Source organism: Camarhynchus parvulus, chromosome 5 (assembly GCF_901933205.1).
Source record: "Camarhynchus parvulus chromosome 5, STF_HiC, whole genome shotgun sequence".
In the NCBI taxonomy this organism is placed as follows: Eukaryota; Metazoa; Chordata; class Aves; order Passeriformes; family Thraupidae; genus Camarhynchus; species Camarhynchus parvulus.
Window position 1 is genome coordinate 11723154 of NC_044575.1, and position 24592 is coordinate 11747745.

The window sequence follows — 24592 nt, forward strand, 5'->3', positions numbered from 1 at the left end:
ACTGGAATCTGAACAATATCTGCCATCTGTAATTGCCCAGCAGGTGGAGGAGGCATTCCAAACAGGACCAGAAGCCTGTGCCACAAATCACTGGTGTTCCAACCTCTCGTGATCCTGGGGGTACAGTGGGGGGTCAGTGCAGAGAATTTCCTTATGTTGCCAACATTAATTTAGGATTAAAGATTTGAGCTAATATCTAATCATAGTCTCCAGCCAGACATTTTGGTTAAGATATTGTTGTAGCATTCTGTTACTGTTCCTGGAACATAAGTAACCTCTAAGTAGGAGTTGATAATGTTTTTACAGGCTCTCAGACATAATATAAAAGTGTGCTTTGTGGGAAGACAGCATATAAAAACTTGCATTTTTGTCAGTTTTCTAATTTATGGGGAACAAGGACATGCAATAATCTAATTTATGTCTGTGTACATTATGTCACTGATCACAAGTAATGGAGTACAAGCAGGTGCTTTGATTTGTATGTGTGGAAATTGGTAGTAGGCTGAGCTAATGGTGAAGTAGATTTAGCTTGCCAGAGGAAGCTGAAGTTTTAGATTTGATTTAGTGTTGGTAGCGTGAGAAGGTAAATCCAGGTCTAATGCTGAGCAGAAAGAGATGCTTAGTGTCCATGAAATCTGTAATTCTGCAAGCTAAAATATTGGGGGGTTTTGTCCTTTAAATGACAAGATTTAGGAGGGAAAATTAATTTTGGAGATTAAGGCTTTATGTGGATGTGTTCAGCTTTAAGGCTATCTCCTCCAAATGAAGATGCTGATTATTGTGATATTTGTCTGTTCCAGTAAATGTGATTGTACAATTGTTTGTATCTGGTAATCTTAAATGTCTTTAAAAAAGGGAAAATATTATACTACTGGTAATGAAGATAGCTCATATATTCACTTGGTTACTGAAATCTGTATATCATACACTAAATGCTTTAAATTCCCCTCCTCCTGTCCCTCAAAATAAGCTTGTTTTAAAAATCTTAGTGTGTCACAGGAGCAGAAGAATACATACTAATATTTTCATACTTGGACATATGAACCTCCAGTCAAAACCTATGAAATATCTGCAATCTTTTTAAAACCAAAGACTTCAGTACCAATTAAACTATTTTTAATGTGGGGTTTTTTTGTGTTGGTTTTGGCTTTTTTAATAGATTCATCTCCTGTATTTCAATCTTCTTAGTCTATACATCTAAAGAAGGGTTACATTAAATTTGTTATTTCCTGGAAAACCTAGGGGATAGGGAGGAACACAGGATGACACCATCTCCAGAGCAATCTGGTGCTAACAGTGGACAGAGCACCTGAATGTTGGTTGTAATACTTTTATGTGCTCAGGACGTGTTTGTGAGATCTTGGGGAAAAAACAAGGCCATGCATTAGTAATGAGATCAGCTTGCTAGGAAAGGGAGTGAGGACCACTTTCTGTCAATTAAGAGCAATTTGGGGTGGCAAATATCTTGAATGCTGGCTGACTCAGCTTGCACAATGCAGCCAAATAACCAAATAGCAGAATTTCATAAGCAGCTACATCAAAACCACTCTGCCTCAGTTGGTGACACAAACAGTAATTTCCTGTGTAAAGTACTTTCTCTAGGAATGAGATCCATTGATCCCAGGTTTTTTTTTTTTTCACATCTAAGAAAGCATAATTTTCCCACTGTTCCTGTCTCCTTGTCCAAATGAATCCATTTCCTCTTCTTATTTCTGAGTCATGGATTAGTCTTTCCCTTCAAATATTTTGCCTTAGTTTTCTTTTAGCCGTATGTGAGTTAAAATGACTTCACCTTTTCTTTTAGAGTAAATCCTCTGTGATTTTTTGCTGTGAATATGCTTTGACCTATAGCAGGTAGTGCTCTAGTGTAAGGGAGGCTAATTAAAGGAGGAGGGAAAGAGGCAGAACCCTTCCTTTTGTGAAAATGAGGAGTCCTTCTCCTTTCTTGTTTTTTTTCTAGTGCAATAAAGCTCGGATCCATCTCTTGGTCACCAGGTATGAAGGGAAATCATGGAGGAGAAAGATGTGTGCAGCATTTAAAATGTATAAATAATGAAATTGTCTAACATGGAAGGGTCAAATACTTCAGTAACTTAGTCATCAAGGACCTTTCTGTAAATGTAGTACTTAACAATCCTGAAATCATATTGCAGAATAATTAGGGCTGGAAGGGATCTCACTTGCAACCTATCTCACAATAACATGAAGAGTTACTATAATACTCATTAGAATTTCTCTAGCATTCAAGTTAATATAAAATAAATGAGGCTAAATAATACCTCAGTACTAACTCAGAAATCTTCAACCCAGATGGCTCTGACCTGTGCAGCAGTCCAGTATCTTCAGGAATATGCAAACCCTACATTGTTTATGCTCTGAAATGTACTGAATGGCCTCAATTAACTGCTGGAGTTGTGGAAAAGGAGACTTTTTATTTGTTTTAATGAGGTCTCTCCACAGGAGAGCAGGAAAATGCCATGCCAGCCTGGGCTGAAGGTACCTGAGTTTTCCTATGTTTACTAAATGACTGTTTTCTTTCTAGATTCCAGCCTATGGAGAAGTGTACATGAGAACAGGATAAATATGGCTTTTAAGGGCGAGGACCACTTAGATTCCCTTTCCTTCCCAGTTCAGCGGTAAGTGGTGCACTCTATCATCCACATTTGAGTGATTAAATGGTTCTGAGGCAGCAGCTGCCCTTTCCTTTGAGGCTCTGAAGATACTTAAAGGCTCATTTTTAAACCCAGGTAGTATTCCTATGGAATTTGTAGAATGAATGTGGAAATTTTAGATATATTTCTTGAGGCATTTGGAAATTTGTATACCTGGAGTGTGGTAAAGCATGGCAGTGTTTCTGCAGTCATTGTTTTAAATGGATGACCATGTTTGCAGTAGCAATGTGACTGTACTTACTGGACTGCTTCTTAGTCATGATAGAAATGACTGGAACCCTCTGCAGTCTGTGAAGACTGCTGAAAGCTATAAATATGAATTTGTTTAGCATGGTTGACTTTGTTCTGCTGTAGTATGGTAATGATATGAAGGCTATGGTATAACGTCTCTGGTCTGTGGTACCCTGTTGGGAGTGGAGACATTGGTGATTCTACTAACCAACAGATTAAAAAAAAATCTATCTTTTGGTTACCATCTAGTAGCTGTCTCTCTGTGTAGTGTAGTTTTGCTTCTAGCCTAACAGAAGTTCCACAAAAAGAAGAAAAATACAATAACCTACAGTCATTATGTATCACAACTCGGTTTGTTTTGGTTTTGTTTATGGGAGGAAGGAGGGTGAGGTCTGCTGAACCCAGGAGTAAAATCAGAAAAAAAAAGGAATTAAGTTTCAATCTTTTCCCTAATCTTCTTTCTTGAGGTCAGACTGCAATTCTTTATTGTAAATAACTTATAATTGTAATTGGCATAATATCTCAAAATACAATGCTTTTCTTCATGGGTAGTTTGATATTTCTTTACCTTTCCTTACCTCAGTCTTCCAGCAGACACTTTGATATTGCCATTAAACTCAGAGTCATTGTAACACATCTAAATATATTCTCTTCTGTAAGAAGCACTGTACAGAGGTATGCCAAGAACAATGGGGTAGTTATGACTTACAGTTGTAGAAAACTAGCTGCAAACAAAGCCAAGGGAACAGGTCCTGGGGGTGGCCAAAGGCTGATCCAGGCTGATGGTGTCAAGATCTATTTATGACACATAAATGGGGAAATTAGCTGGAGTCTCTCCATGCTAGCAGCTGGAAATTTGGAGTATGAAAAATGCACTTTAGAGGTAACAACAGCACAGAAAAGCACCGAATTTTATAGGCTGGTGGCTTCTAGAAAAGGCAAGTGCCTGTGAGTCAGGTGTGCAATGTTGAGAGAAGCAAAGCTCTGCCATGTTATGTGAACACAACCACCCTACAAGCACTCTGAACTGTATCTTAACAAGAAGGGATTTGGAAAAGTCCCACATAGCAACCATTATGTTTTGACAAAGAGCAGAACTCAGCAGGGCAATTCTCTATAGAGAAATTTAAAAATAAATAAGTACTCTCCCCCACCGCAATAAAATATAAAGCTCCTATTTTTTTGTTTGTTTGTTTTTTTGAGAAATAATATTTTTTTTCTCCCTACAGATTAGGGTTATTTCAGATGAAGTCCCTGTAAGAAACAGGCAGACTGACATTGTCAGTGGTCAGAAAGGTGAAGGCTCAGAGAAGGTTGGAACTGAAAATAAGCAAAGATGTTTTTATGCTAAGAATTCAGCAGGAAGAAGACAGAATGGACTAGATAAAGTTCAGGAACTGTACAAAATGCTCTTTTTGATTGTTAAAAAGACCAAAAATCCCACCCAACATAATAGCTTTTCCAAAGAAATGGATTTTTTATGAGATTAAGTAATTCCTCTCGGTTAGAGAAAGGAGTGATATGGCTCCTCTAGGGCATTTAAAAGGATTAAGGGAATTTTCAAAATAACAAGATGGAAATATTTTTAATTCTTGATTGTTCCTATATCCAAGGCTAGGATTTATGACTGTCTCAGGATTCCAGTTCATATTTCTACTCTTTGTAAGAGGTGATTGAATTAACTTCTTGTGTCCCGTCACAGGGGAAAGGTAGCTCAAATCCAGCTGAGGTAAATCCCATGTAGGACCACAACTTGTCTTGCTTCATGTGGAGGTCATAATCTTTCATAAATAAAACCAGGCAGGACCTTCCACAAGCATATCTATCTCCATAGGAAAAGTGTACCATAAATATGCAAACAGATTCCAAGTGTTTCCACAATGGTCACTGGAGTCAACAGTTATTTTGGCTGTATAAGGAATTTAAAACTGGGGCCTTAAACCAAGTCTCTGTGTTTCATGAATTGTTGTTTACACACTTTCCTTAGATTTTATGGGAAATCACAACTTGTGCTGGAGTCTCTAGAGTACTGAGTCATGGTGTTAATGGTTTTCTAACACACTGTCAGAGCTGCTGTCTCTAATTGACATCTAGACTGCTATGGATACAGTAATTAAAGCTATGCAGTATCCCAAGGAAAAACAAATTATTGTTGCAGAAACTTTTTTCTATTTCAGTGAGTTAGGAACTGAAGTGATGATTTTGTCTCTTAGGAGAGAAAATAATTGGAAATAGATCACTTTTATGAAAGAGTAATTTACTTACTCTCCAAAAGCTGTATTCCCATGTAAAGCACCTTACAGGACCATGAAAATTATCTGTTTTCATCAGTGAGGGCCAGTTCACTATAGCATGTGAAGTGTGTGTGTGTTCCTTAGAGATGCACATAACCTCATTTTGAAATAGCTATTTTTAGTGTAGGTCTGGGGAAAATGTCTGTACCCTTTCCTTATCTTTACAAAATATTATTATAAGGTATTCTTCTGCTTATAAGAGGTAATGAGCTTTAACACTGGCTTTTCCATCTACAATAAAACCTACCTTTCACTTATGGCCCTGCCTTTCATCCTGTGTGATGAAAGTTCATTGCCCTGCTTGTTTTCTGTGAGTTTCAATTTGTAGTTTACACAGGCTTTTTTGATTGTATTCATGGGGTTTTTTATACTTTCCATATTGCATGGTAAACTAAACTTAAGACAGTGCTGAATCTGAAGTCATTCAACTAAAGAGAGGGTACTCGACACCAAAAGTGAAATAAGATGCTGTTTTGGCTTCTGGGATTGTGTTCAGTTCAGGGCTTCAACTGGAGAAATATGGTATAATTAGAATTTGTAAAAAAAGAATAAATGTTCATCTTTTATCAAAATTAGGTTAAAAAAACAAACCACAATTGTTATCACCAACTTCCCCTTTTCCCCATAAAAACTCCCAATCCCATAACAGCAGCAAAGGAAAACCAAAATAAAATTCACAAAACAAACTGAAGAAAAACCTAATCCTGAGTCAGAAACGTGCACTAGCAGCTTATTAAACCAGTTATGTCTTGGGCTACATCAAAAGCAGTGGGATGGGGCTTTGAGCAACCTGGTTTGGTGGAAGATGTCCCTGCCCATGGCAGGTGGGATGGAACCAGATCTTTTAAGACCCTTCTGACCCAAACCATTCCATGAATTGATTAAAATAGCTTGCTGGTTTTCAGGTAGCAAACTAAGGCTACCTCCAGAACTCCGGGAGCATCCATGAAGGGCTGGGCACAATGTTTGTTTGGTTTTTTTTTTCACAACTCTGTTCAGTACATTGCTGTGTGCCCAGTGGGGATAGAAGTACTGCTTGAAGCGATGCAGAAACCTTTATGGAAGTAGAAGGAAAAATAATTATCTATATTTGCCATTAGTTGGAATTTAGATAATGTTTGTTGAAAGCTGTGACTTGAAACAGAAGCAAGAAAAATATCAGGATTTTATACTGCAGAAACTGCGTTGATTCTGCTTGTTTCTCTGCCTAATCAGGATGACAAATTTGTAGAACTTTATAGAACGTATGGACATATGAGATGAAAAACAGATAGGTCTATAGTCCCAGAAGTGACTATTGTTAAAAAAAAAAAAAGGGGAAAAAACCCCTTTATAAAGTAAGAGGATTTCTACCTGATCAGGAGCTGAATAATTTCAGGGATCATTCACATCTCATTTTGCTCCCACTTTTAGAGTTCATGTGGTTTCTATACAGTTGAAAAGAGGTATTTTTGAGGGGTAAGACATGTGCAGGACCCTGCAATGTGTTTAATATTGTGTTCTTATGGGGCTGTTAGGAAAAGAACGGATCCATCCATTGGTCTTTCTCTGCAGTGTGTCTAAAATTTCTCAATATATGATTTAGTGCTCTGAATCAAAGGCAGTGATGTTTTGTTATCCTGTCATAGAAAGTGAATTCTGACTAAAGTAACATCTGATTTTTTTTTCCTTGAGCTTGCCAGTTATGTCTTACCCCTTGTGTTCTGAAGGTGATTGGAATCCATAGGTTTTGATGCCATTGTTTTCCTGGCCCTGAATTCTGGGCAGCGAGTTGTTTGGTTGCATGACAGCTCATTGAAATGTTTGGTGTTTCATTATCTTCCTATTTTCTTAGATATGAATCCCTGAGTGAAGGATTTCTAGGGATGGGAATTCTGGAAATAAACACAAATAAAAGTTGTTCTCTTTTTTGTCATTCTGGTCTGTTTTTTCTTTAAACTACCTCAGTTCTTCTTACCTTTCTATTTCTAGTCTGCATGGCTTCTGTAGTTTGTAGCCACATCTGAGTGCTTGTTTTTCTTTTTTTTTTTAATAGCACTTCTTTTAGTCTTCAGTTGTAAGACTATTCTCCAGTTATAATTAATAATGAAATCATGTTTAAGTAAAAGTGCTTTAATTGCTTTGTCTGATCAGGGACATCTTCTGTAAGTGCTGAATTCTTTCTATTTCAGTTTCCTACAGTGTTTGCTGCTGATAACTAAGGGTTCTGTATTTGTTCTGTATTTCTGGCTTATCCCACCTGTCTGCAAACTGAACTTCCATGAAAAGCAGAAAACAACATTTGTATTTCTGGTTTTTGTATTGTACAAGCTACTTGCTGTACATAGGTCTTACCCTGCTAATTAGAATCCTACAATTCCCTATGATCAGTTTTATTTGGATTCCATCAGGAACTTTGTTGTTGTGGCTCCTTGAAAGTTGTCAGATAGAGAGTGGAAGAAACTCTAGAAGAAAAAACCCAAGTTATTTGTAATATAAGAGCTAGAGCAGAAAATTTTCAGAGTTCCAAGTGGAGTGTTCTTACTTGGCTCTATGAATTGCTACTTTTGAGTTTCTAAAAACCATTTGAGAATTGAATGCTTGCTGGGGGAAATGAAAATGTGTTTTGAAATACTTCCTTTTGCAACAGGCTGTAGGAAGAGATTATAACAGAAGAAAGGAGGGTGCTTTGCCAATAATGCAATAAAATTACCTTCTAGTGACAAGAAATAAAATCAGTTATTGCATAGCTCAAGGCACTAATGATGCCTCATTTAATGACCTTGTATTCCTTTCCTTTCACTCAGTTTACCCTACAAGAATTCAGCAAATAATTTTATAGCTTCAGAAATGGAGTTCACCTTACTATGAAGTATTTTGGACTTTAGTGATTTATATTGTACCTGTAACCAAACTGAAAGCTGAGTTGTTTGTATGGAGTTTTGATGGTGGTTGTAAAACAGATTTGTGAATCTGTATGGTTCTTCTGGGAAGGATTTTCAGGCATGCTAGCTGACTAAGTCCAAAGGGTGATGTTAGTAAAGCAGCAACTATTGATTTGCCATCATTTGGAGGCATTCATGAGGAATATGAACTCAACAGATTTTTTTCTTTTCCTTTGAATCCATGGGTAAAATATCTCTGTTCCTCTATTCAGGATGTGAAAATGTAGGTCAGCAGTTTAGCTAGCAAGCAGCAGAAATAATTGCATTTCACTTGTACTTTGGGCATTTTTGGGGGTCTGTAAGTCTGCCAGAATTCCAGATATTTCCTAATCTTTTCCTTCCGATAGTTTTATCATTACATTTTTATATCTAGTTTATAATGTTCTGTAGAAATATGTTATACTACTTCTCAGAGCTATGCTGTAAAATATTGTGTGTTTAACTGTAGAAGTCACAAGAGAATTTTGGCTTTTAACCTGAAAGAGATTTGAGTTTGTCCACTATAATAATTGTCAAGTTATTGTGACTTTAAAATGTGAACAAATTGATGAATTTAAACGATCTGTCTGAGTGGCCTCACTAGACCTTTCCTTCATTAACTTGGTATTTCTTATTTGTGGCTTGCTGTAAGTTGGGAAATACTTTTAAAAGATCAAGGACCATCTTTCATCCTTAAAGACAATTAAGATTTTATTCTGAATCCCTTGTAAGGGTCTGTAATGTTTCATAGCATGTGGCACATGAGCACTGTAAAGAGCTCAAGGTAGTGCTGGTGTAGCCTTTATTATGGAAGAAACTCTGCCTATTATTTTGAGAATGCATACTTTGGAAGTGTGGGATTTTATAGAGGAGGCTCCTCCCTTTTTGTGTCTTAGAGAGAAAGCAGTTGCTGTCTACGCAGAGGATATCTTGTGTTCGGGCTGTGGTGTCCTTTTCAGAAATTAATTTTAATGAACCCTCAAATTTTAATGTCTTTGAAATCACAGTGACAGAGCTGTGCCTGAATGTCAGGTTACCTTATCTGCCAGGCATGAGTGATAGGTTCTGATTGCATCTTCACAAGCGTTGCATGAAGTTTTTATTGTGACATCAAGTTAGTGATCCTGTCAACTTTACACCCTGACTCCCATTGGTTTATGGCATTGGCTCCATGGTTTGTGTTTCTCTGCTTTCACTGATGCTAGTGAAACAAAAAATTTCCAAACAATTCAGATGTTGCTTGTGGTCTTTATTTACATGAATTCTAATCTTTATCACAGTTATTTTTCTGTAGCACATTCTAGAACAGATGCTGAGCAGGTTAAGCATCTACCACCTCTCCTGTTGGAGTTCTCTGTTTTTAGAAGACAGACTTGCTGGTTATTTCTATGTTAAATTAAAGATTTTACTTTGAACATGTGAGCCTTTTTCTGTTTTTTTAATCTGAAAATGTGAATGATGCATTGACAAAAATTCCCTGATTTCCTTTAGTCTACCAAATATTTTTATTGCAATTTGATACTTTTCTGCTTTATGAAGGAAGTAGAGGGATTTTTAGAAGTTTAGGATATTTTAAATGTAGTATGAGAATCTCATGGAATTTTTAAAATTGTGAAGTAATTGTATTCATACTGACATGTTAGTAGTTTTAGTCAGAATTTTATTTTGCCATTTTATATTATGATAATATACTTTATATTTCACTTAGCATTAACAGTATTCCTTTTCAGTTCATAGATGGTGAACTTATAAATTCTCTCTCTCAAAAAAAAAGAGAGAAAAAAAAGAGAGGGCAAAAGTCAAAACCTGAATCTGTTTAATTTTGGTGTAATGCTAAGTGAAGTACATAAGTATCTTGCTTATTTGCCATACATCTTTTGAAAAAAAACCCAACTCCTAAAACCCTACTATAACCCCTCTTTTGGTTGAGTTGCTATGCAGTCATGTTATGCATTTACATCATAATATTTCAGCCATGGGTACCTTCTAGAAACCACAGTCTTGATTTCTGGATTGTCTTTGTGAGCTTCCTGGTGTTAAATAATCCTGAACACCAAGTGTACACTTTCTGAACCCAGTGTATTTGCTGTGGGGAAGGGATGTGCAAAAGGAACCTGTCCTAGCAAAAAACCCATATCAAGTTACCCTGGTGGTTTGGTCTTGTCCTGCTCTGAGAATTTGGTCATTCAGGGAAGAACTTGCAAGTTGGAATCTTCAGGATGGCAAAGTTAAGTAGTATGATCTGTAAATGGTGCATTTTACACGAAAAACACAGAGCCTGCCGTGTCTAATCTTTGACTTCTTTACCTTCCAAGTCTTTGTGAACTTTGCACATTATAGTAAAGACTGTGTGTGTGCTTTTCCTTTTACAATATGAAATTATTAGTTACTTGTTTTACTGAGACACTTTGACTTTCTATGCAACTATATATATGTCAGGTAATCTGAATTTAGTATTCCTGCTGGCATAATATTGGAAAAAATGGTATAGTTTGGGTTTTTTTTTTGGAAGGGGAGCATATAGGACACCACCTGTGAACTAAAAGAGAAAGTTGTTAATGGTAAGGGAGTTAAAAATTGTAAATTATTATCCTAATAGGTAGACTATGCTGAAATCAAATGGCATGCCATGGAACCAAAAGATCCGTAATTTTCTCTCCTTCTAGCAGGTAGGCCATGTTGCTGTTGTTATTGCATTGGTAATGTAGCTGCAATTGTATGTAGTCCTGGAAGGAAATTAAGGATGAAATCCTGTCTTTTTGCTTAGTAGATCAAATAGATCTTTCCTGTACAGCATTCAAGCTGCTTTGAAGCATTCTAGGGACCTTCCCCTTTACTGTGCTAAGACAGGGGAAAAAACCAAGTTGCCCTCCTTAACAGAAATACAACTTTTCATGAAACTTGAAAACAATGATCAGACTAATGAAGGGATCCTAAAGCTCAAGGACTTGGGTTCACTGAATTAGTTCTTGACTTATTCTGAGAAAAGGTGGTGCTGTGTATGTCTTCAAAAGGGCACTGTGGTTTGTTGAAACTTTGATTTAGCACTAGATATCATTCCTCCTGATTCGCTCCTGGTTGTAATGCTGATTAATCTTCTTGCCTCAGGCAAACCACTTTACCTTCCCTTATCTTTGTGTTCCACCTCAGCTGGGGAAACACCAAGAAGTCCTTACCAGCCTATCTCCATATATTTTTATTTCAGTGGTTCTTACACAGAGAACATACACACTATGTTATGGGCTTGTGTGTCTTGTTCTGCTTGCTGTGGGGGCAGCATCCTTCTGAACTGTGGCAGGTGGGAAATGTTGAATAGCACCTAGAAACTGCTTCCAGTAAATGCAAAGAATATGTTTCTGTTCACAAAACCCAGCTTGTTCCTTCCATATGTTACATTTTTGTCATCATTTTCACAGTGATGAGTTCATTAAACTCTCTTTACAACCATGGCCATAACGGAGACTGATGAACAAGTACCTGTACCTTGGTATTTCTGAGGTGTTTTTCCACAATTAATTTTTTAAAAATTAATTCCCTCATTAAAGGTATTTCAGTGGTTTAACTATGACTTGTCTTTTCAGCTGTTCAGGATAAATACTAGTACCATACTGTGTTAAATACAGTATTTTTCTCTTCAGTTTGTTTCCTGGGCATTTCTTCCTTATTTAATTGCCTGGTCTCTCTTAATCTGCTTCACTGTTGTCTGGGGATGGTTGGGAGGATCTTGTAATCAGTTGTTCAGTAGCCTGTAAAGAACAAATTAAAAAAAGCTAGAAGGACAATGTTTCAACTTTGTAAATTTTTTTTTTTGTTATTTTCCCTTTTTGACAAATAATATAATGATCTTAAAAAATGTGCTCGTTGGTGTGACCCCATTTCTGGTCCCATTAAATTGGTTTGTGTCTGTTAGTGGTTGGGTTTATGAGCTCATATTAACCCTGAGGGATTTGGAGTGCAAACAGGAATTTAATATTAAGCTGAAGTGCGACTGTTAACAATGCCAGTTGTTTTGTTTTGCTTCTCACAGTATTTCAGAGAACGTGGTAAAGTGAAAAATATATATACACATACATAAACATACATATTGTTTTATTTAGGGAAATATACATAAAGGCCTATATGTAATATTTTACTTGTTTCTAAAGAAACCACTTTTAATTGTCCTGCATATCTCAACTATGCTTCAGGTATTTGAATTTTGCATTTTGCTAATTGTTGATACTTCATTGTTTAATTTGGTCCAGGAACTATAGAAAACTTTTGGTCCAATATAGAAAATTTGGTCCAATTTGGAAGTATAGAAAACATCTGCATCAAGAATATAATATTCTCTTCAGCTAAGGTTATGGAAATATTTTTTCAATCTCTTAAATGTCAGCAGCACTGATGTCAGGATAAAGATTAAACAAGAGCAAACGAGGGAAAAGCTGAGAATATTATCAAAGAAAAAAGGAAGAACTAGGCAATGGTATCCAAGTAACTGAGGCTGTTCAATGGATGACACGATCGGTGAAAGCAAACTTTTGGGAAGTGCTATAGAGCAAAAAATATCTTGTTCCGTATCAGCTGAGCACAAATCAGCAGTTTGATGTATTATGTGTTACACAACTTAACTCTGGGATAACTCTGGTGGTGGGAAGGGATGAAAGTAAAGGGCAGGCAAATACTCTAATTGGAAAGCAGTGAAATCCACTAATGATGTGTATTCACGTTGTTAACCTTGCTTGCCAGGATCCCAGAGTAAGGGAGCCTTCATTTGTTTGCAGGCTGACTTGAATTCTGGGCCAGAGATTCCTGTGCTGTGTGTCATTGATGCAAAATGACTCTCTTTACTTATTTTTGAAACTTTTAAAGTTTGAATTCCAAGTTTCAAATTGAATTCACTTTAGTATTTTAAGTTAATATTTCAAGCATAAAATCTGCTATGCTGGCCTGTCTTTGAGGCTTAAAGGAAGTGGCCTTCTGAATATTGCAAGCGTCCAGTCTGCAGCAGTGAAGAGTCCTTTATTCCCAGGTGTTTGAGTTGGTTTCTCAATCTTGACACTGTCACTGAGGTTCTCAGGCTTCCAGATTTCAAGTATCAATCCTTTACATTTACTGTTGTTTAACACTTTCTTATAGTCCAGTGCACCCAGTGGAAAGCCGGGGGGAGAATTAAGGAAGAGCCATATATCTGCATAATTTTATTTTTATGTTGTTTTGACAGAAATTTCTCTCAATAGTGGTTCAGGCACAAAGCTAATTATTTTCCATCTCATTTAGAAGCAAACAAGCTTTTCTCAAGCCTGCCTTCCTGTGGCACAGTCCTGATGTGGAGGCGTAAGGGCTGTGTTTGTGTCGTGAGAGTGAATCAGGAAGCCATTAGATGGGAACACTCCTGGCTTAGTCTAACCCCCTATTGCTCTTGGCTAAAGTGTCAGGAGCAACCTGGAAAGCAATCAGCTGTTACTGCCAGGGGGAAAAAAGATATTTTGTCCTGCTGCAAAGGGCTGGAATTGTACTGGACGTTCTCTAACTGCTGGATGAGAGGTTGATCTCAGTAACTTTGAAAATGTATTTTTTTTCCTTGGTAAAATGTGCAAACAGTCCAATTGATTAAACTGCTGCACAGCTGCCCTGCTGTGAATGAGGAGGTATTTTAAAGTGCACATTGGTCCCACCATTGTTCTACCACAGTTCTGCTTGCTGCAAATGCGAGGTGCTCAGTCAATGCTTAAATTGAAGACTTTTTTACTACTTAAGTTAACAGCTTGATATCAATTTAAATACCTCAACAGATTCCACAACAATCATGATGGATTTTCCAGCATCTAAGACGTGATATTGCTCTTTGCTCGCCAATTAAATTTCAGTATGTGCATCTATGTGTTTGTGGAAGAAACAGGGAAGCTTTTTGGACAGTTCTGATGCTTTTTCAATTAAAATTTAGGTCAGCATTTGTCTATCCTTTTTAATTTGACACAGAATAGGGATGTATATGACATACATTTAATATACTGGTTATGGTGCAAAAGCACAGAAAATTTTATTTCAGTTTACTCTTCTAGCAAACCTGTGCAGGGTTTTGTGTTTCCAGAAAGAAGCCTAAAACTACATTTGGAAGAAATAAAAGGGGCTCCATAAATTTCAGAAACTTATAGTCTTTCTCTGTGTTCTGTTTACCTCTGTCTTTTGTTGGGATTTGTCCAATGATTAATCCTCTTTGAGGAGTGTCACTTATTTTTTTACATATAACCTTCATTCTCTCCCCAGTGTGTCTCATGAAATGTTTCAGCATTATTACGCTTTCCACTTTGTATACACCATGCTTTTGACAATAACACTTGAGATTAGATTTTATTAGAATTGCTTACAAAGACAGGTTGCAAAGAAAACCAAAGCTATGAGGGAGGTTGTGCCCTTGTTGGAATCATAGAATGGCTTGAATTGGAAGGGACCTTAAAGATGATCTAGTTCCAATCCCCTGAACAGGGAGATGTTTCACTAGGCCAGGTTGCTCAAAGCTCCACCCAACCTGGCTTTGAGCATTGTCAGGGATGGAGCATCCAGAGCTTCTTTGGGCAACCTGTGCCAGTGCCTCACTACCCTCACAGTAAAGAATTTTTGTCCTCTAATATCTAATCTAAAACTTTCTTTCTGTTTGAAGCCATTCCCCTTATTCTGTCGTGCTCTTGTAAATAGTCGCTCTCCATCTTTTTTGGAAGGGTTCCCTTTAGGCATTGGAAGTCCACAATTAGGTCACACAGCTTTGAGTGTTGCATCAGTTTTTGGACCCCTCTTCAGCATTTCATTTGGATCCCCCTCAATGTGTGCTTGCACTTGGACCTGTGCTCTTGAAAACAGTGCTTACATGGAGGCCCTGTATGAAGGCCAGGCAAAGCCACCTTTTGCACTTTTCACATGCCTCTACCTGTTTCATACTCTGAAGAAATGCCTTTGGCAAATATGATCACCTCAGCATTAAATGAATCAGGAAAGAGGAAATGGATATGATGGAGCACGCATAATATTTCACAAATGTGATACAGGAACTGTACCTGCTTCCTGCAGGTATATTAACCTTTGTTTTATTTGAACCCATAAAGAGCCTCCAATCACTCTTGCCCCCAGATTAAAACAGTGTTACTTCTCAACTTAGGTCCTTAAGTAATCTATAACTAGAAGTGAGTTTAGTTTTATATGTCAAAGAGCATCAGTGGTGAAAACAGCCCATTAACAGCTCTGTGTACATCCCTGCAGCTCGTTAGGACAGAGTTTTCTACTCTAATCAGATAAATGTGGTACAGATGAGCTTATTCACTACAGTTGTTTAAGAGAGGATATGTTAGGATTTCAGGCATTCATTTATGTCAGAAATAGTAAAACTTTTTGCTAACAGGCAGCAAAATGCTGCTGATATTTGCCTTAACACTATTCTCCAAGCTTTTTTCTCTGGTTATTTGGAAGCTGAAAGCTCGGAATGCTGTCACTGTTAGGCACCTGTGCAAGGGGTGACCAAGTGGTTCACTGACCCACGTGCAAAAAAGTTATGAAAGGACATCCTGACCAATGGTGGAGTGACACAGAGATTATTCAGCATGACCTAGAGCTTTCCTTTGGGAAACTCTTCTTTAGTTTTCAGGAAATACAAAGTCAGAAAGTTGAATGAATTTTGTATGCCTGTGCAAGGGGATTATTTCTCAACAGCTTAGGTCTGCAAATTAAGTAAAATGGAAATAAGGTTTCTAGGATTGTTTATCAAGGTATTGCATTTGTTTTTCCCAAAGCTGAAGGTGCGGAACAAATTAAATAGAGTTTTGAGTACAGTTGGCTGAGAAATGGTTCTTCTGTTTGAGTAGTTGTGATTGTAAATGTATTTATTTTACCTCTGCATAAAGATGTTTCTTACTTGTTCCACTTTATAATTTGTAATCAGCACAGGAAGATCTTCTGCTGAGAGCTTCTGTCTGTATGAATATCCCTCAAAGTTGAGTATAAGCTCATTATAAATGCCCTAATATTTTCCTGGATAAATATGTATATGTGTATTGATAAGCAAATTGTTCCAGCTGAATTTATGGCATGAGACAAATGTCTTAACAGCAAAATATCTAGCAAATGACATATGAAGAAAAAATATGTTAAAAACACAACTTAATGATCTGAATGAGGAGATATATGGACAGATAACCCACAGGTATACACGTATGCATATATGTGCTCCCTTAATTGGGACTGCAAATTAAGTCTGATGAATAAAAACTGATTTTTAAAAATCCTAAACAAATGGGGAGAATGGGATAGAGAAAGAGTGAAGGAACAAAATAGCTCAGAAAACAGCCACTTATAGATCTGATGTATTAAACAGCATTTTGGTATGTTATTTGTAGTCTCATATACCTGGTAGTTACTTTTTTCTGTGAAGTATCATGACATTTGATTTCAACTATGTGTGTATGGACACAAATAACATAATGGCTTCATTTGCATGTGCCCTGTCATGGTTTCACTCCTGCTCTCGCCAGCTATCATTCCAGGCAGCTGTGAAGTGCAGGAAAATCTAGTTTCAATAAGGTTATGCTTGGTGCAAAATCCAACCATATATTTAACAGATCAAGGGTGCTGCAATACCAAGGTGATATTTCATGAATAGAGAAAGAGGGTAGTCTCATCCCTCTCCATTTTCATGGAACCAATGACACTTTTATCAATATTGCTCTTTAAAACCTCACTATGAGACTTTGACCTGAGTAGTGCAGTCTGGAATATCTCAAGCCATCAAAACTTCCAAGTTCAGGTCAGATGTCTGTGGGGTTGCAGCAGTGTGAAAAAAGGTGGGAAGGGAAAAAACCTAAGCACACAACTTTGGTTGTCAGTACACATCTGACAAAACACAGGCAGAAGTTATTTAATGATGTTTTTACTGATCCAGTTGAAGTAAGTTTGCAGCATGTAGCATTGATTCCCCTCCACCCCTGCATCCTACATAGAGAATTCAATGTAACTTTAAAGTGTGAAATTGTGCTGAATTGTTCTTGTTTTGCTCATGCTTTCTTTATATCTTTCAATGCATGTTCTTTTATTGGCCTTATATTAAGTTCATTGGTATTTCTTTTCGGCTCTCCACTGGAAATGGGTGGTGTTTGCCTTCAGCACACAGCAGTAGTGAGAGGCAGGAAATCAGAGACATTATCTTCTTTTGTTTGAGGAACAGAGGTACCTACCAGTGCTTTTTGAAGAGTGTATTTTCAAATTATTAATTTCTGCAGTATATTGAAGAGGAATGATGACTCTTTCCCCAGGTAGGAATTGCATTATTGGATCTTGTCTTCTGAATTCAGAAGGAAGGTTCAGCTGCTTTTCTTTTTGTTGGGTAATGTTCAGTCGAAGAATGAATTCAGTGAAATAAAAGTTTTGGGGGAGAGGGACACTAGAGAGTGGAACTATATTTCCCTCCTAGTTAGAGATGGCCCAAAATACACAGTGTTAAGCCTGTAAGATGTTTTAAATTTAGTATTTGGCTTTCAAGGCAGTCCTTCCAGGAACAGGTGTCAGGTGAATAGTGAAATCTAAATTACACATTTTTTGCTTGCAAACAATGTGCCAAATTAGTGCTGAGATTGCTGCCTGAATTTTTGTATTAGTGGCAGCTACAGGAAAGTACATCTTGCTTGAGAATTGAAGCTTGAAAAGCTGTTGAGCAGGTGCTTTGAAAATTTTATGAAGTGATGAAAAGCCTTTAATAAAGCTAAATTGATTTATCCTTGTACTCTGCATAACAGTAGAACATAGAAATCACATAGAAAACTGTATCTATTTTATTTGCTTCCCTATACAGTGAAGTCAGTTATTTTCTGTTTACATGATGGCAGCAGAAGAGGATTTTTAATCAGACAGACACAGAACTTTTTCTTTCACATGAAGACCTTACTCTCATAATACAGGCTGCAAAAGGGACACTAAAAGAATATTCAGTGAATAAGTAACTATTTTGAGTGTGTTTCACACATGTGTTTTCCATTTGAGTGGAAATTGTTATCTCACAGTAATTTGTATGAAATAAATTCCTTTAGCTAAAGCTGATGACAATAACAGACTTAATATGACACAATATTTCCCTGCTTCCATTTCTAATATATTTTTAAATCTGATTTGCTTGATGTGTTGTGAGGTGCCATAAGGGACTATAAGAGGACAAAAACCTAGTTCCACTCATCCTTTAATTGTTTTTTTAATGTAAAAGATGGTACTCCCATAAAACATCCATTTATTCATATTTGGTGCCAGAGGCCAATTCACTGAACCTGGGATGTATTATTGCAAAACAATGGTGTTCACTACACTTCTGTGTTCTGTTAGCTGTCTTCCAGGTTCTTTGATGGCCACTAAGCATTTATTATTGCTAAATAAATAATTAAGGAGGGATAATTGGCTTATTTTTGTGGAATGATACCAGAATGATGTGCCTTTTTTGGGTTTTTTTGGGAAAATATCATTGTTCTGTTTTTAATGCACTGCAGAATGTGAAGCCTGCATGCCCTTATGAATCATGGTTATTTAGCTCATTTGTGCCAGAAATTCACTGACAGCGATCCAAACCCTGCTGTTGCTAAATGAAGAGGAATAAATAGATATTCTGTTTCATTCTACTCATTAGGAAGGGGGAAAAAGAAGGAATCCTTATTCTATCTTTTCTCTGGGTCTATGTAAAAGCCACTCGGTTCTATCCTCAGGGGTTTGTAATTCTTTTCACTTGCTCCCTTGTGAAGGTGGAGATTGACACCTGGGCAATGTCAGTCAGATTTGCTCTCTCTCTTGCTCCTCTTACACCTGATATTCTGAGTTTCTGTGAACAGCAGTGAGGTGAAAAGTTCTCACTAATGAATTATTTCCCAGGAAGGAGCAATCCGTGGGATTCCTAGCCCACTCATCTTTACTTTTGCCAGGAAACCAGGCTGTGTTTGTTTCTTCACCTCATTCAGTCTTGTGAAGGGCCCTCCTGAACTCTTGTCCATTTCAGGTCTTGGAATCCAATTGCTTTGGATTTTATATTTTAATGAGAGTGTTCTAGTTCAGGCATTCTTCACGCTTCAGCTGTTGTCCATCCTTGAAAAGCAGCTCTACAGTAGTAAAAATAACCATTCATTTCCTTTTTGCTTTACCTATTTGGCCTTCAGAACTCTTCTAGGATTGCTTGGAAAAATTTTAGTTTTTGTGTTTCACCACTATTGTGTTACAGTAGCATCTGGAAGTTCCAATCAAGATGAGAACACGGTGCACAATGCTCAGTGCAAAACCAAGGAAATGTCACTTAGGCTAAGCAGAGAAGAGAGTTTATCAGGAGAGAAGGATGGCAGGAAGTAATAAAATTTCTCAGAGTATTAGTAGGATAGCCAAGAGTGGAGCTCAGCTTTTGAAATTTCTGCTTGAATGTATCCATTAGATTGGTCTTTTGCTCTGAGTAACATAATCATGCCTGGAAAGCCACGTTAAGATTTAAGAAATTCAGCAAATGAAAGTCTGGCTGTGCACAGCAGCCCATCAAATCTGTATAGATAAGGGCAAAAAGAGAAGAGTATTGCATTGCACTTTCTGATATGAAATTAAGCACAAAGCTTACAACCTTAGACAAGAGTTATTCAGAAAATGTTGAGAAGGGCATATTATGCTGCTTGAACCCATGTGGTCAGTCCAGACCCATGAAAAGAAGGGATTTGCCTGGGTGCCTCTGTCTGTTGGGTGATGGTTCTTGCACCATTCTGGCCATTTTGGTACAATGATGGTATTTGTTCTGGAAAAGTGAATTCTGTGAAGAGCACTGCTTATGGAATGGAAAGAAATCAAAGTTGGAAATAATCCGATTAAACATCTTTTGTTTAAACAGATGTACAATCTACACCATGCCTAGGCAGTGCTTCCTTGGATCCCACAGTGCACCCTCCAAATTTCACAGCAATTCACTATGCATTCAAATGTCCATTAATACATTCAAGGAGGATAACTGCCAAGGATAGGAAAATCTATTGATACCAGTTAAGAAAGTATTTCCTAAGATTCCTTCCTAAACTTGTATGGTCTTGAGATTTAATGTTTGGTTTAGGAATGGTTTGTCATCATTGTTCAAGTCATCAGCTTTAAACATAAGTAAACTTTTTTATTATTTACTCTTATCTTTCTTGCCAGCATTGGATGCCAGTAGAAGACTTCATTCTAAACAAAAAACTCTCTGCATTATTGCTGGAAGAAACAGTGCTAAACTACTTTTTCCTGCTTTCCAGTCAAAATATCTGTAGCCTCTTTCTGAACCATCTTCCTCTAAATTCTCATCAATTCAGCATAGTGAAGTTGTGTTGCACATGCATAGTATTGTTTAGCAAACATGGTTTCTATTTCTGTGGTGTTTGGTTTGGCCTGTATTAGCAATGCACAATGCAAGGAAAATGCCAGAGTCAACAGATGAAATGAAGTTGTTTGGTTGCGAGCAAACAATTTTGCTAAGTTTATTCCTTTGCTTTAATCCATTCTATTTCATTAGCGGAACCCTAGGATTTATAACAATTGATACAAAAAAGAAGAAATTCTTAATACATTAAAGCACCAAGTTTTTTGTTAGTGGACCGAAGTAATTTCAAAGGTAATGGGACCAGTCTCCTTGTAACTGAAGATTTGCTACAGTTCTGTCCATGTGGATATGAATTCCCCTAGTTAGCACAAAGAGTGTTGTCAGGGAAGGCCACTCCTTTCCATGCTTTCCCCAGGAATACTGTGTCAGTCTCCTCTTCTCCACTGTGCTGACAAGTGACTTCCTGCAAATGCTATCCCCAGAGCTTGAACAGCGTGATGGCAGCCAAGAAAAGGACTTTGCATATCCACTGTTGGATCATTGTGTCCAGTGCCAATGCAGGTTTTGCCACAGCCTCCTGCCCATCTTCCAGGTTTGTAATTTCCTTCTTCAAGTGTGAGTACAGCAGCTGAAGGCTCTCCTCCTTCTCCTCCAACTTCTGAAGGATTTCTTCCCTTTCCTTCTCACAAACAGTTCCCTTCCCTTCAGAGGAGAAGAGCAGCTGGTTGATGTCAACAGCTGCCATCAGCAAAAGGAGTACCCAGAAGATTGCCATGGCAGATCCTTCCTTGGAAGAGAAGGAAAGATGGAATAAGCCAAGATTCAGATTCTCAAGAAGAAAAAGAAGCTTCACACTGAAATAAAAGCTTTCATGTCCTTTCTAGCCCTGAGAAAAGCTGCAGGCCGGAGGAGCTCCTTAGTGTGGACCTGTTGCTGTAGGTTCCAAACTCAGCTCCCAGAGAGGCTCCATCAGCACAAGATGAGGGGGAAGGTGTGGCACACAGGGAGGAAAAACAGAAATGGCCATGTTTGAGGAGAGAGAAGTCCAAAATTTTGAAATGAAAGGGGAACCCGAGTCCCCCAAGTAGGAGGAGGAGAAGAGGGGCCTAACAGGCTGGTGCAGGCCGATGAGGGAGCCATTCCCCTGCTGCTCTGCCAGGGGGGCTCAGGACAGGCTGGATACAGCAGGACCCTCTGCTGGGAGGCAAGGAATGATGAAGTTCTGTGAAGGAGCTGCTGCTACAGAACTCACGCACTGTCACTTGTGCACATGAATTTTAAATCTCAAAAGAGAGAGTTTGTCAGGCTCTCCCTCTGTTACTGAAGGCCTAGAGACGTTGGCACGACCTTGCCTGAACCCAAGGGGCTGGTGGGAGCTCACTCACCATCAGGTACCTCTGAACTGTGGGTGCAGCTGTGCTGCAGACCTCTCTCTGACACCAACCTGCTCTTGTTGCCTTGGAGACATTCCTGGAGTGGTTGAGTTCCAGGGTTGTGGAATCCTGGAGTTGCTCAATACTGGAATCCTAGGGAACCACAGATTCTGGGACTGATTTTTTTACTTTCACAGAATTCCCAGAATGACTAGGTTGGAAGAGACCTTAAAGATCGAGTTCAACCCATGCCCTAACACCTTAACTAAACCATGGCACTGAGTGCCCCATCCAGTCTTAAACACATCCAGGGATGGTGCCTCCACCACCTCCTTTGAGATGATGCTGAACTGTTAGGTTCCCAAGAGTATTCTCCATTAATTTCGTTTTCTGTCAGTTGCTAGTCTCTTGTCAATTCCAATGTGGGATTATGTTCTTAAAATTCTTTGCCCTTGGGGAATTTACTATAAGCATTGTCAAAAGAATCATGAGTGCCACACACCCAAGCCTCATCCAAAGTCCACTGATGACAGAGGAGGAATTTAATTTCAGTTTTAAGGAGTATTGGAACTACATTTCTTCATTTTAAGTTGGTGGTTCACATTTGCTGCTTATGTTACAATCCTCAGGTATCTGTGATTATCAACCAGAAGCTGATGCCTGATTACATTTCAGCTGTTCCACAGAAATATGCTTTATACAAGGTGGCTCAGAATTCCCATTTTCAGTAGAAAAATACTGGACTATATTGTGAAAACATTTTTGCCTCAAATGTTTTATGATAAAGTACAGTGCCATCGCAGGCAAAGCATGATGGAAAAAGTGATAGTATAGCCAGAGACTTTGCTGTTTCAGGAGGCGGCTTGCAGTGGAGATACAGTGTGAGTTTGGCTTTTCCTGTTGGTTGTAATTATTGAACCTGCTTTCTTTGCATTTAAACCTTCAGTTAGCCTGGCTTTCCTAGGTTCAACACCTGCGCAAAGGAAAATGACATCATCCAGGAGCACTAACCACCTAGTTTTGACTCTGTAATGTGAATGGAAAGAGAAGGAAAACACAATATACAAGAGGCAGGAAAACTACTCTTTTTAAGCTGCTGAACTTACTAAAAAATTTGGTAGTGACTCCAAGTGTAAAATAGCAACATAAAATGTTTGTGTCTAAGAAGTGAGAAAGGGTGGAATAAGATTTAATTGGAAAGCAAAATTAAGACCTTCTACTAAGGAGTAGTTAAAGGTTTGGAATAAAACAGGAGATGAGATGCCAATACATGGACCTGCCAAAGATGCATAATAATGAATAATCTATCATTCTCTAGGGCAAACAAAATTAATTTATCCTCTTCCCTCTGAACAAAGGAAGTTCAGTGATTCTATACATGGTATTTACTATAAAGTACATAAAACTAGTGATTAGACAAAGGGGTAATGTCAAAGGGTACTTTTGAAAGTACACAATTAGAAGTGAACTTGAAGTATTGAAGAAAAGGGGGCAGTAATTGAAACATCAATGTTATGCATTTGGACGCTGAGGACAAGAAAGTCTGCAAATACCTGTAGTTTATTCTATGGCAAACAAAACAGGAGGAGGACCTATGTATGCTGGCTGATTGAGATGACTGCGACTGGCTTTGCCAGTAAGATGTGGTGATGAAAGCAGGAAGCTCAGTCCTAGACTGTGTGAAATGAGATTTCTGGTGGAGATAAGGTTGTACTAATATCACTCAAAATTACTGTTAGACTTTGTTTTCTATCAAGCATGATATCAAGTCTCTCAATAAAAAATTAATTTTACAAATCTATTCAAAGCAGGGGTCTGGAAAGGACATAGTTTCATATAAGGAATCTGAAGAATTTTGCTTGACAAGTCTTGCAAATTAGAAGCTGGGAACATGTGTTGGCTTTCTAGAAATGCATTCAAAGATAAAATCTTGTTTAAAAGGAAACATGAAACGAAATGGGAATGAACTGGCTTTTAAGAAATTCAGATTAAAAATAAGAAACTTCCAACCCAACTTCCTCTGTGGTTCTAGAATAGCCATTTAATAGAACATATTTGAGCCCTCTAAATTATTTTTTGAGTGATTTTTAAGCCATTTATGAGCAAGTAATCTGATCTGGTTGCTTCTAGTATCAGATGTGTATGTTTGATGGCATGGATTTCATTTTCCATCTTCTGACTTCTACAGAAACATATAAACCTGTGCATGGATATTGAATTTGTTTGATTGGAAACTGCTTTCTTATTTGAATGAGACCACCTAAAGTATTTTTGCCTTCTCATTTCAGTATTTGTGACACTGTGTTGCTACTTTTAATCTTTTAAATTTGTCTGTTGAATATTCTGATAGGAATCTTAGAAAAGCTAACATCAGACTGTCCTTTTCTCACCTTTTTTTTTTTTGACAGTTTTAGCTGGAGCTGCTGTGTAATAGATGTGAACAAGGGTCTCCAAATTTCTCTTGTCTCCTGAGTGATACTGATCTCATAGCTCCCTGTAAAATGCTTGTTGCTCCCTTCATTAAGTAATCCAGGCTTTACTTAATCAGAAGGGTTAGGACCTTAAATGAGTAAATAGTAGAAGGTTTAAAGGCTAATGCTGCTGCTCATAATGCATGTCATAACTCCTTTGAATAAGGCACAGAGAGCTGTAGTGTTTGTTATTAAACTACAAATTAAGGCAGATTTGGAGGAAGTAAAAAACAATGTTCAATGAGGCACTAGTGCTATTTTCATGGACTCTCATGTTAGTCTTCAAATTAGTCATTGCTTGTGATTGTGTCTGAGCACTTCCACTG

The 24592-nt window shown here is 37.8% G+C and overlaps 1 protein-coding gene across 3 annotated transcripts in view; it reads left to right on the forward strand.

Annotated features, from left to right (window-relative positions):
- The window catches only part of INSC (INSC spindle orientation adaptor protein), a 127171-nt gene that overhangs the window by 37631 nt on the left and 64948 nt on the right, over positions 1–24592 (forward strand). Inside the window, exon 2 of one of the 3 annotated variants that reach the window (XM_030949570.1) lies at positions 2543–2636. The exons of 1 other annotated variant lie outside the window; for it this stretch is intronic. In XM_030949570.1, the coding sequence (XP_030805430.1) occupies positions 2584–2636 (53 nt within the window). In that variant the 5' untranslated portion in view covers positions 2543–2583. Of the gene's footprint in view, positions 1–2542; positions 2637–22638; positions 22644–24592 lie in introns of those variants that run through there. One more of the 3 variants, XM_030949571.1, reaches the window with a different exon arrangement.